Below are 13,567 nucleotides of genomic sequence, written 5' to 3'. Positions count from 1 at the left end.
TTATTTTTTTTATTTATTCATCTAACTTCGTCGCTCTTTTCATAATGATTTCTATTTTTTTTCATGCAACATTTTTGTCAAAATATTCGTATTATTTTATATATACTTTAATAAATAATAATTATTGATATATATAGTTTGTGATAATTTTTGCACAATAATGATTATGATAAAAAGAAAATATAATTACTATAATATATATTAAGTGATAAGTGATAAATATTTAATTCAATATTTTAATAAATTTACCTAACTTTTGCAAAGTACCTAACCAGCTGGTTTATATGAAATTTTCAAGATTTACGTATAGACAAGTGTGTACGCACATGTGCAAGTCAATAATTTTCCAAAAGCAACATGCATTTTCTAAATTTGGTTGCGTAGGTGGGGATCCGATATTTTTTGAATTCTTATTTATGTAAGGATCTTTCAACAAAAATGTGAATTAGGAAGGACTGGTCAACGAAATATCATTTGAAGACCGAACCTTGATATACCCCAGAGCAGTACATTTTTGTTAAATAAACCTAAAATAAAAAATGGAATAATTACATGTACACCCCTTAATTTATGAGCTGTTTACATCAATCATTGAATTTTTTTGGATATTTAGATATACACCCATGAGAAACGTCAATATCATTTAAACAAATTATCTCTATTTTTTGAAAAATTATGCATACACCCCTAAAAGATATCGATATCACTATACAAACTACTTCTACTTTTTAGTTGTTATGGGTAATTTTTATAATTATGCAAAAATATGATTGATTTGTATAAATAGATTGAAGATTAAGGGTGTAAATATAATTATTTTAATAAGAAAATAATAAATGGAAACCTCAATTTCCCTGTATCGACTCGTTGGGTGGGAGGAACACCACTATCCCTTTAGTCAAAAATGGAGCGCTCAAGTTGCCATTTCCGGGTATTTTCTTTTTATATATAAAAATACATTAAATCATTTTTATTATTATTTATTTTTGACTAACTTGCAAATTGTTAAATGATCAATTAATAATGCAGAGGTAGCATATGATTCCTCCGAAAGAAATCAAAAGACTTGACTGATTTTTAATAAATGTCAGTGCATAAATAAAATTAAATAAAATAAAATTTAAATATTCACCGTATTTACGGTGAAATATTACATATCAAGTATATACATACGTACAAAAGAATCGTATTTGAATTAAAAGATAATATTTTCATATTTCAATTGTCGTTCGAATTCTATATGTCTGCATACATATTATTTTTTTTAAAACGAATAAGTACCTATAAAATATAACAATTACGACTCCACTCGTCCTGAAAGACAAAATAATATTAATATCAAAATATTAAGTGATACATATATATATATATATATAATTAACGACAACATCTGGTAATCAAAAAAATTATTAGTACCTCAACAAAGTAAAATTTTAAATTACTAAATCCTAATTAAATAATATTAGTATTTAAAATTCCTATAATAAATATTATTATTTTTGAGTCACAAAAAGCTTGCTTTGAGAAATTAATTCATAGCAGCACAGAATTGACAAATTGTGCATGGGAACCCGTAAATGTGACATAACCCTCTTCTCTCTCTCTCTCTCTCATGAGAATGATGAGAAATGAAGGTCAAACCCGTTTTGATTAATTATGACTAATTAAATGAGATTAATTAATTTAATGCACTAAGGTTTATAAACTAATATATTTTACTCCACATATATAGTGAACTGCTGACTGAATCATATCAGAGGGAGCGGAAATGGTCTAAGTTAAAATTTTAATTAACTAAATAATTAATTTTGGGTTTATATATGTGAGCTGTAGTTCTAAGCTGACGTATTTTAATTAACATTTAACAGTGATAGATAGATGGGATTGACTGAGTGATTAGTGTGAGATTTGGTAGTGTTGTACGTGTGGAGACTGGCGACCAAGTTTAGGTTCTTCGCCACCTTAGACACCGTGTTTATCCTACTCCATGCCCCATATGTTAGATGTTTCAATTAATCGAATCGAATCGAAAATTTAAATAATAAAAAAAATTCAATCTATCAATTTAGTTCGATAAAAATTAAAATTATTTTGATTTGATTCGACTTACGCTGAAATAATCAAATTAAAAAAAAAATAAATTTGTAGGTTTATTATGTTTATATATATTTATAAAATGATAATATTAAATAGAGTTTGGTGTCCGATCGGATTAGTGACGATTTTATGCACTAATTCTTATTAATAATTTTTTTATAAAATAACAATTATCGGGTGAATTGCAATTTATTTCTGACTCTTCCAAAGCCTCCAAACCACTTTTCTAGACCCCAAAATATAAGAAAATGGAAGGTGTGTGTATGATCAATTTGCTATTATCTATATTACTATAAAAATAAAACAAAAAAATTATCGTACAAATTTTTAGATATCTAAATTTATTATTTAATTTATTTATTTTCTATAAATAAATTTTATTAGAATAATAATTTTAATATTTTTTAATAATTTTATAATTATAAGATAAAACTACCAACATCTAAATTCTATTAAAAATTTTCATGTAATCTTATTTCTTGAATCTATTATATAAAAAAATATAATTTGTGTAATACTTTTCTATCACAAATATATTATTACAATCAAACACATAAATATTTAATAATCTCTATATATTTTGTGTGTGCCGGACTGCTACTAACAATTAGGGTAAATTATAACCACCTCTTCTGAAATTTGACGTAATTATACATATTTTTTTATTATTTGAAATATTACAAGCACTCCCTGATTTTAATGTTGGTAGAACAACAAACTAACTTCGTCATGTCAACTGATCACAATGCCATTTTTTATTATGAATTACAATTTTACATACTTTTTTAGAATTTTTTAAAATATTTTTATAGGCTAATATGCCCTATGGATTATTTACTTTAAAACAAAATCAACGATGCTAAAGTAGTCATTTCCACATCTCCGTATTAGAACTACATAATTATTTTTCATTTAATAAGAATATTTATAATTTTTAAATAACAAAAAATATTTGTAATTATATCAAATGTTATTGGAGTTAACCGTATCCAAATAATTTGCAATTTACTTTCCTGTGCTTTTTAAAATAATACCTCACTAAATAAAAAAGTAAATGACATCATTTTAAAAAATAAAAGGATAAATTACTATTTTTTTGTAAAAAAATAATTTAATTATTTATAATATTACATGAGTACAAATTGCATTAAATTCATTTTTAATAGGTCTCCTTGTTTTTAAAGTGAAGACAGAGTTTTGGACGTTGGTGGTGTCCAAATTGTCCCTGTTGAACTACACCACAAAGATTTTGTGTCGGTCGCACCACAAATCCTAATCCTGCCACGTTTCCCATATACATACCATAAGTGCTAAGTACAAATGATGGTTAAAATTACTATTAATGTTTCACCAATAAATTTATTAAGATCATTAATTTGAGTTTCATCGAATATATATATATTATTTTATTTTATACTATGAATGTTAAGCATATTAATGTTATATTTCGTATTATATTTTATTTATAAATATTTGAAATAGACTAAATGAAGTTTCACCGTTGCACAACCCTACATCAAAAAATTTAAAATTACTTGCACATATAATAAAATGTACGTTATTCATATATTTAAAAGAAAAATAGGGTAACTTACATTTTGTTGTTTGAATTATATCTGTTTTTATATTTTGATATCTAATTTTTTTTTTTTTGTATCAACTTACCATATCAACTTTGCAAAATTTGTACTTTACCATGTATAACCATTTTTTATTGATTTTTCTATCAAAAACATATTACATGTTGTGCATATGCGTAAAATATCACATTACATAACTCTTAAATATCATATGTGTATTGCATTTTAATAATTTTGTGACAAAAAACTTGATGAAAAAATAGTTATAAATAGAAAAGTGCAAAATTTCGTAAAATTAAGATGGTAAGTTGATACAAAAAAAAGTTTAGATGCGAAAGTGTAAAAATGGTCATAGTTCATATAGCAAAATGTAATTAACCCAAAAAATTATATCTATATATAAACTATATAAAAAGAAAATGCCTTCCACACTCACAAACGTCGAGTAATAACTTTGCTACACCAATTTTTGGTAAAGCCAATAATGCCCTTTTACTGATAAAATAACTAACTCATTTAGCTTTCCGAATTATACATTGATTTATAAATTAGTGTTTTTCTTTCTTTCTTCTTTTCTATTTTTTAATGTAATGATTTATATATTTTATATTTATTTATAATATATTTTAAAATATGTAAAAAAAAAAATTCTTTATATGCACGCAGGAACGACTAGTTAAATATATATATAAAAAAAAAATGGACTCCCCATACTTACAAATGGCGATTAATGAAACCAGCGCACCAATTTATTGTGAAGTCAAAAATGCCCTTGAACTAGGGATGGCAAATGGATGGGTGGTCTGGTCGGGTCGAGTCCAAACGGGTTAGGTTTAAAATAAATTTGAATTAATGGGTTAGGTTGCAAATTGGCCGGGTAGGGTCGATGATATATTTTTTCATATTTAATATTTATAAAATTTTAATTTTTAAATAATAATATTTTTACTATAACTTTTAATAAAATATAATATAATACGATTAAATTTATATTATTCATTGTTTATGTAAAATAATCATGTTACATTATAGATTCATTTGTTAAATATAAAATAAAAAGCTTGTAAAGTACTAAAAAATACCGCATTTTGCAGAACAAATCATGAGATGAATAATTATGCAGTCAATTTCTCGATAATTCTTCTAAAATTGAATTTTGAATTTTTAATAGCAATAATAATAGTACATATTAGTTCATTATAAATTATTATTAAATATTGATATTTGATATATTCATTGAAATTTATAATATAATTATATATTGTCAGTTTATCAAAAACATTATTTAATTTTTCAACTAACGATAAAGTATTTATAATTATATTAAATTTTAAAAAAAATGGCTATATGAATTTCTTGTTTTCCAATAATAAACTGATAGGGGTTTGCAAGTTTAAAGGGGAGCATGGAAATTTGAGTATGGGTGTCAACTCAACCTACTACAAAAGCTTAATTAAAACGAAAAAAAAAAAAAAGGAATTTATTTATTTTGTGGCGGGCTTAAACACGTTTTCCCAAGCCGAACCGTTAAAGCCGGTTCACTTGGTTGCCTATTTATAGGCGGCATAACAACTCCAAAACCACACACAAAAATCTCGTGAACGAATAAAAAGGAGAGAGAAAGGAATAGCAGAGAGAGAGCGCGCGCGAGAGGGAGAGAGAGGTCTCGACGAGAAGTTTTGATTCATCATTCATCATTCATCATCCATTATCACGACCGTCCAGCGGATTCGAAAATGGTGATGATCGATCAGTATATTCTCGGGGGATTCGTTGCTTCTTTGGTTGCTTTCGTGTTGCTCTACAACTTGCCAAGGAAGACGAGGAAAACTAATAAGGTTTCGAAGGTTGGACGTGGAGATGAGTGCATTAAGACCTCCGCCGTCGGCGGTGGTTCCGGAACGGAGGCCGGTGGAGATGCTGACATTATTATTGTTGGAGCCGGGGTTGCCGGGGCCGCTCTGGCTTATACGCTTGGCAAGGTAAGGAAATCCTGATTTTCTCCTTATACGGTACAAATTCTGCATGATTCCATGCTGGATATTTTTTTGTCCTAGGAGGATTTTTTCGGTTTGGTTTATGCTTTAAGATTGGGGTTTTGTTTCCGTGTTTGTAAATGTTCTACACATTACAGCTGTGTATACTTGGTTGTAAGGACTTTGAAGTAAATGGTAGTTTCGTGATTCATTAAAAAAAAAAAAAAATAAGGAAATGGTAGTTTCGTGTAATCTCTCTCTCGCTCTTGTCTAGTTGTCTTTGTTTTCCTATATTCGCGCTCAGGCAAAGAGCAAACCTGGGATTTCTACATGCTCACTTTTTTGTCCTTTGCTTGAAGTTGATGAATCCCATCTCTTAAGGATCTCAGTTGCAGTTTCAAAAAATAGAAACTTTTCATTTGTGAATTAAACAGTAGTATTGACTTATTTACACATTTTAATATTCTGTGATTGGTTTGTACTTCAAAATGTTACTGTTTTCTGTTGATTTTAGTCATATGTCATTAGTTATCAACAATTTACCCCATGCGGCCTGCAGCAGCCATGATTCTTCAAAAGGAAACCTGCAATAATTCATGGAAAAGTAATTTAGCTCTTGCTTACGTAAGAAATTCCATTTTTTACAGCGATTAAATTAGAGAGATATAAGAAACTTTTTAGTTCTCCTTACTAGCTTTCAGATCTGTACGTCTTGATTTTTAAGGTTCGCTAGCCTTGAAGGGTCTAGGTTGCATAACACATAAGTCAACGAATGTTGGATTGATTGTGAAAAATGTGAAACTGAAACTTTTCTGGCTAAGAGTTTCATGAAAATAGAATGAACCAAATATTGTTTATTTACTCTGTGATCGGACTTTCATCAACCTCATCTTTGTACCCAACTGTAGGATGGGCGTCGAGTTCATGTGATTGAAAGAGACTTAACGGAGCCAGATCGGATAGTGGGCGAACTTCTACAGCCTGGAGGCTATTTGAAATTGATGGAGTTAGGTCTTGAAGGTAAAATCTATAATGGGCCAAATCTCACTTTTTACCAACTGCAAATTTGTTGCCTAGAAGTAGACAGTATTGCATTTAAGGGCCGTGTGGTCCACAACGACTAGCTGCTGCCAAAGTTTGGTGTGTTTGTTAATTATACACTGATGTGTGGTTGGCGTGATTGCAGACTGTGTGGGTGATATTGATGCTCAACGAGTTTTTGGCTATGCCCTTTACAAGGATGGTAAAGCCACGAAGTTATCTTATCCCTTGGAGAAATTCGACGCGGATGTATCTGGAAGAAGCTTTCACAATGGCCGATTCATACAGAGGATGAGAGAAAAGGCAGCAACCCTTGCAAAGTATAAATTCATAACTTGAGAGTACTTTTCACACTTGTTCAAATTTGATGATATTGATTCATATAATTCACTATGTGACAAACTTGACCAAAACAGGACTTTATTGCACTTTATGACTCTCATTTTCAACTGAAAATCGAATGTTAATTTTTCATTTTAGCCTTGGAAAATACCTAACCAATCTCTTGTAATGTCAAATCAAGAATTGCAAGTAGAAGTTTACTCATGGCTCAAATATTTTTCTGGTTCAGTGTAAGGCTTGAACAAGGAACAGTGACATCCTTGCTTGAAGAAAAGGGAACTGTTAAAGGAGTACAATACAAGACCAAGAATGGTGAAGAGATAACTGCTTATGCTCCTCTCACCATTGTTTGTGATGGATGTTTTTCAAACTTGAGGCGCTCTCTCTGCACTCCCCAGGTGAATATGATGCCTCATAATTAAAATTTGAACACTATGTTACATCGGAATCATGAAAACTTCATAGACAGCAGTATATATTTGTTATCTTTTTGTCATAAAAGTTTCTTAATTTGTACAAGTCCCGAAGCTAAGATTCCCCTATTGATTCAGGTGGATATCCCCTCTTGCTTCGTTGGTCTGATCCTGGAAAATTGTGAGCTCCCATATGTTAATCACGGTCATGTCGTGCTAGCGGATCCTTCACCCATCTTATTCTACAAAATCAGCAGCACAGAAATACGCTGTCTGGTCGACGTTCCGGGCCAAAAGGTTCCTTCCGTTGCCAGTGGAGAAATGGCTAATTACTTGAAGACTGCGGTTGCTCCTCAGGTACCCGCAAATTTTGCTTTCTTAAGGACTCTACTTTCATCTTCTTCTGTTATATTGCATAATTGCTCATATAAACTGACTTAGATACATGTTTCTTCAGATTCCTCCTCAGCTATATGATGCATTTATAGCTGCAATTGAGAAAGGAGCAATAAGGATGATGCCCAACAGAAGCATGCCAGCAAATCCTCATCCGACTCCGGGTGCACTTCTAATGGGGGACGCATTCAACATGCGCCATCCTTTAACAGGAGGAGGAATGACGGTGGCCCTCTCGGATATTGTTGTCCTCCGTGATCTTCTTAGACCTCTGCATGACTTACACGATGCACCTACTCTGTGCAAGTATCTTGAGTCCTTCTACACCCTGAGAAAGGTAAGTCACAAATTAAATTTTCATTTTCATGAGTAATTGAAGTAGAATTTAGAGGTTTTGAGATACTAATCCGGATGCTTGCTTTTGCAGCCTGTTGCGTCTACGATTAATACATTGGCGGGAGCACTTTACAAAGTGTTCTGTGCATCACCTGATCCAGCAAGGAAGGAAATGCGTGAAGCTTGTTTCGACTATCTGAGCCTTGGAGGCATTTTCTCTGAGGGCCCTGTCTCTTTACTTTCCGGTCTAAACCCGCGACCTTTAAGCCTCTTTCTCCATTTTTTTGCCGTGGCCGTTTATGGAGTTGGCCGATTATTAATTCCATTTCCCTCACCTCAAAGGGTTTGGCTAGGAGCCAGATTGCTTTCGGTTAGTCTACTTTCTCATTAGGACATTAATTATCAAATAAGAAATACAATGTGCAATTCCTAACAATGGATTTTTCTGCATTCACAGGGTGCATCTGGAATTATCTTCCCGATTATAAAAGCAGAGGGAGTGAGACAAATGTTCTTCCCTGCTACTGTTCCAGCCTACTACAGAGCTCCCCCTGCTGTTCATTAGATCAAATCATTCAAAACTCTCCTATTCATTATTTTTTCCTTTAAAACAAAAATAAAAAAGAAAATAGTGTTGTAGTATTAGTTTGACTTTTGTTGGTCTTCCCCCTAAAAAAAGCCAGGTTTGGACCAAGATAAACATGCCAGAGAACATTGTAAACGCTGTACCATACTACTACTACTAGTAAAAAATAAAATTTCTTTATATTACTCTTTCTCTTTGAACTAGTCTTGCTCATGTCCAAAGGTTTGCGTTCTTGATTCAGCAATAAACCTCAACAGAAGATCCTTTTTATGTGTTCAAGATTGTAACACCAGTTCAATCACTAATCGTGCTGCCTACTGAAAAGAGTTCCGATACGCAATCCCACCATGAGTTCTCACCACTTGACTTCCTCCTTCTTGCAAGCCTTTCTCACACGGAATCTTGGTTGCAATTTGAATGATGGAGCGCAAGTAATTGAAATTAAAGAATAAAGAGGAGCACGTTTTTTATATTCTGAGAACTCAAATTTGAAATACAAAAAAATATATCATATTGTTGAATTTAAAAAAGAAGAGTTTCAATATAAGTAAAACAAATTTGAAACAGAACTGAATTTTGAACGGTCTCAAAAAACACATAAAATTTGGCCCAAATATAGCCTAATGTCCTAGCAATAATCTAGTAGAATATTAAGTCCAAATGATAAATATAGAAAATATTAAAATTAACTAAAATCAGCTTAAATATAAAAAATTTAAAAATTATGGAATAATGGTGTTTGATGATAATAATATCCATGATGCTTGGCTTCAATTCTTGATTGCACAATCTTATTTCCTAAAGAAAAAAAATCCAAAAAGTCGAATAATAAATATAAATGTAGGCACTCCATGTACGTAATTGGTGTGCAAATTCCCAGCCATAGGTCCACTGCGATCAGTTTTAGAAATGCAAAAATGGGAGTGGGTTGGAGCATTCATTAAGGAAGTTGAGCATTTATTAGGAACAAGATGGAAGTTGTAATAAACTCAAATTTGATGTGGTGGCTGCCCATGATTCATGAATTCAAGCAGTTTGGTGGGAGCATTTATTAAGGAAGTTGAGAAATATTAAATACTATGTCCTCTACTACTCTACCTTGTTAAAATATCCTGATATTTGCACAACATTTAGAAGAAGCCACAAATGGGATACATATAATTTTGATCCTCAAACAAACTTATTTATACGGTTTTGATTTTCAAATAATTTCAGATTGTAGTTTTGATTTTTTTTTTTTGTATTTTTAGTCATTTCATTAACAAAATCGTTAAAATTAACAAAAATTCTATCTGAATGGCAAAAAATAGCCATTCTCCTCCAATTTTGTGATATTTTTCAAGTTTTGATCCTATACACATTTTCTCCTTTTTCTTTAAGTTTCAAGGGAGAAAAGAAAAATAAAAAAAGTGAATTTAAATCACAAATTTTCTATATAATCTTAGCAAAATATTTGTCAATAATCTGTTTTATGTATGCAAGACCTACTATATATATATATATTAGTTGTTATCATATTTATTTTATTGTCTTTATAATTTTGGATTTATCATATTTTTTTTATCCATAGATTAGAAAAAATTAGAAATAAAGACAAAATAAATTAAAAAAATTAAAGTTAAGATTATATAAAAAAATTTGTTGATCAATTTTTTTTAGTTTTTTCTGTTTTGAAGCTTGAAGAAAATTGGGAAAAATGGGTTCATTTTGGCCAAAACTTGAAAAATACCACAAAATAAAAGAAAAATCGCTATTTTTTCCCTTTAAAATGAAACTTCTGTTAATTTTGATGGTTTTATTAATGGAAGGACTAAAAAATGCCAAAAAAAAGAAAAAACCAACAATTTTAGGACAAAAAATGCAATTTTAAATTGTTTGAGAACCAAAATTACGTAAGTGGTTTTATATTATTTAAAAATAAGCTTAATAATAATAATCACCAATTGAGTACAAATGAACTGCTATTGTGTTATTTTGATTTTAAAATTTTGTATTGCACTCATAAATATTTTATTCATTATATATTTTATTTTTTAGATTTTGATATTTTTGACAGGTATTTTTGAAAAAATTATTAAAATTATTTATATAAATTTTTCCCAAAAAATTGATTTTTTCGGTTAAAAAATCAAATAGAGTTTGATTTTTACTCAATCGAACCAGCATGTTCGATTCGATTTTTTATTTTTAAAAATAATTTTAATTTGATTTGATTAATCGAAATCAACATCCCTTTCAAGACACAAAGATGTGGGATCGTCCCCAGCGCAGGTACTGAAATAGTCAAGTTAGATAATGATGGTGAGGTATAAGTACCAGAACTGAAAATAACATAAAACATTAAAAATTTCCTGAATGTTCAATTTGAGGGTTTATACAGTTTTCGGCCAATATGCGGATGGCATGCATGCAAGCCTTTGGAGATTCCGCCATGTGTCCTCCATCCAAGGGTTTTCATTGGTTCTGGTTTGGGCTGGTTCGGGTTGGTTGGGTTTGACTGACTTAAGGCTTGCATGGAGCCTCTTGAATTAGGCCTGATTGGGGTTTACCTTCTCTTTATGGGCCATTCATAAAGGTTTGGCCCAATTTTGTGAATACATCCTTCTCTATTTATATATAAAATTGGTGTGGATTATACACCCACCAATATATATAGACTTTGATCGATTGTATTAAAAAAAAAATCATCGCATCTCTTAAATTATAGTTTGTGAGAAAATTTTCAAACACATTGCACTCTTACCAAAAAGAAAGAAAATAAATAGACAACCAGAAGAGAAAGGGGGGACAAAGAATTTTGAAATGATTCGTCACTTTTCTTGACATAAATTATGAAGTGTTTTGGCAGAACAAAGTGAAAACAGATAGAAATGGGCCATCAACGCAGCTCCAACGATGTTTGAAGAAATTCTGCAAACCCCTACCAAAAGTTATAACATGAATTGGGCCGTCCCGAGACATCGTTATCACTGTGTCCGAAATTGAAACATAGCCTCGAAACAATGGCATTCTTTCTGAAGTGAAATCTGTGTGGTTCTTTCTAAAATGGTGTGATGTAGTTTTTCAACATCTTTGGAACTTTATTCAGTAAGGAAAGCGACGGGTTTTTGATGCAACAAGCAGCACAGTTTACTTGGAATTGGTATATAATTGAACTTTAGTATTGTATTAATCTGATTGGTAACTTGAAGCCCTAATGTTAGGGAAATAAAAATACCTCAAACGATCAGTTGAACAATAACATTCCTCAACTTTCATTCGTACAAGTCAAAACGCTTCAGTACAAGATACAACCACATATTTACCTTAAACCAACAGTACCAGACTTTAAAACACATCCATCCCCGCTAGGACTAGAATTAAGCCCTCTCACCCCTAATCCTCCTCGCCAGCTGGATATCCTTAGGCATAATCGTAACCCTCTTAGCGTGAATGGCGCAGAGGTTGGTATCCTCAAACAATCCAACAAGATACGCCTCCGCCGCCTCCTGAAGCGCCGCCACGGCGGAGCTCTGGAATCTCAGATCCGTCTTGAAGTCCTGAGCTATCTCACGAACAAGCCGCTGGAACGGCAGTTTCCGGATCAAAAGCTCAGTGGATTTCTGATACTTTCGGATCTCTCGAAGAGCAACAGTGCCAGGGCGGAAACGATGGGGCTTCTTCACTCCGCCGGTGGCAGGGGCGGATTTCCTGGCGGCCTTGGTAGCCAGCTGCTTCCGCGGAGCCTTACCACCAGTGGACTTGCGGGCGGTTTGCTTTGTGCGAGCCATTTCTAGGGTTTCTCTTCTCTGGAAGAAGGGTTTTGATTGAAAATGCGGAGGAAGGGATATGCTGGATGAAGATTCAAGGATTTGGAGGATGTATTTATAGGTGGGGTTTTGAAAGTTATGGCGGGATGGGGAAACAATCATAACCGTTCATTTGCATATTTTTCGTCCAAGGGCTGTGATTGATTTACATGAATTGAGTCGGATTGCTGATGTGGCAGCGTGATTTCTGAAGTGCAGAATAAGGATATTGAGTCGTTGGATGATTTTTAATCTGACGGCGGCAGTTCCTCTAGTCAGGTGGGTGAGGAGGATCGATGACATGGCTACTAGTACTGGTGCATCCCACGTCTTCATCAAGAAGGGAATTGGATCTGGTTAACAGTTAACGACGCCTTTCGATCACGAACTTCAAATTAGAAAGTATTCCGTTCAAAATTATTTGATCTTTCAATTCTATCTTAACTCAAATGATTCAAGTTCGGTTAAATAAAAAAATTATATAACAAATGTGATACACTTATCACGTAATTTGATAACTTTCTCTGAATTGTTCGCCAAATTATAAATAAATATATTATACTTATTATATAATTAATTCAAATCTGATCAAATTCACGAGTTAGAATGTCCAAACATAGAAGTAGATTGTCTATTTCAAATTTTGTACGTCTTCTATTTCATCCAACTTATACACACGTTTCATATATTTTATTTAAAAAAAATAAAATTATACCAGTGGTAAGTATATTAAATAGAATAAAATATCCAATAATATTATAAACTATAAATTTCAGTCAACAAACACACAACCACTATTTTCGGATTCATGTTTTCGTATTTTTCAAGAAATAAATTATTTTTATGTTTTTACACCTTATTTGTATGTTTTTTTATTTTCAACTCTCTATATATACTATATATATACTTATATACATATATAATATAAAATAAACATGATTTAACTATATACAGTGATTTATATCTCCCAAAAATACAATATTAAACATACAATGTTTGTATATATACACAG

At 31.5% G+C, this 13,567-nt stretch overlaps 2 protein-coding genes across 2 annotated transcripts; one reads left to right on the top strand and one right to left on the bottom strand.

The window, feature by feature from the left end:
* Positions 1-5,255: 5,255 nt before the first annotated feature.
* LOC105172646 (squalene monooxygenase SE1) lies at positions 5,256-8,952 on the top strand. Its single transcript, XM_011094164.3, has 8 exons — positions 5,256-5,659; positions 6,562-6,673; positions 6,840-7,014; positions 7,266-7,434; positions 7,588-7,806; positions 7,907-8,182; positions 8,273-8,551; positions 8,639-8,952. Exons 1-8 carry the CDS (start codon positions 5,414-5,416, stop codon positions 8,744-8,746), a joined length of 1,584 nt encoding a protein of 527 aa, XP_011092466.1. The 5' UTR covers positions 5,256-5,413; the 3' UTR covers positions 8,747-8,952.
* Positions 8,953-11,997: 3,045 nt separating this feature from the next.
* LOC105172647 (histone H3.2) lies at positions 11,998-12,621 on the bottom strand. Its single transcript, XM_011094165.3, has one exon. The coding sequence runs from the start codon at positions 12,535-12,537 to the stop codon at positions 12,127-12,129; it is 411 nt and encodes a 136-aa protein (XP_011092467.1). The 5' UTR covers positions 12,538-12,621; the 3' UTR covers positions 11,998-12,126.
* Positions 12,622-13,567: the final 946 nt, after the last annotated feature.

Source organism: Sesamum indicum, linkage group LG10 (assembly GCF_026168435.1).
Source record: "Sesamum indicum cultivar Baizhima isolate 11 linkage group LG10, ASM2616843v1, whole genome shotgun sequence".
NCBI classification, from domain to species: Eukaryota; Viridiplantae; Streptophyta; class Magnoliopsida; order Lamiales; family Pedaliaceae; genus Sesamum; species Sesamum indicum.
The sequence above is the reverse complement of the archived record's forward strand: the minus strand, read 5'-3'. Positions and strand labels throughout refer to the sequence as shown.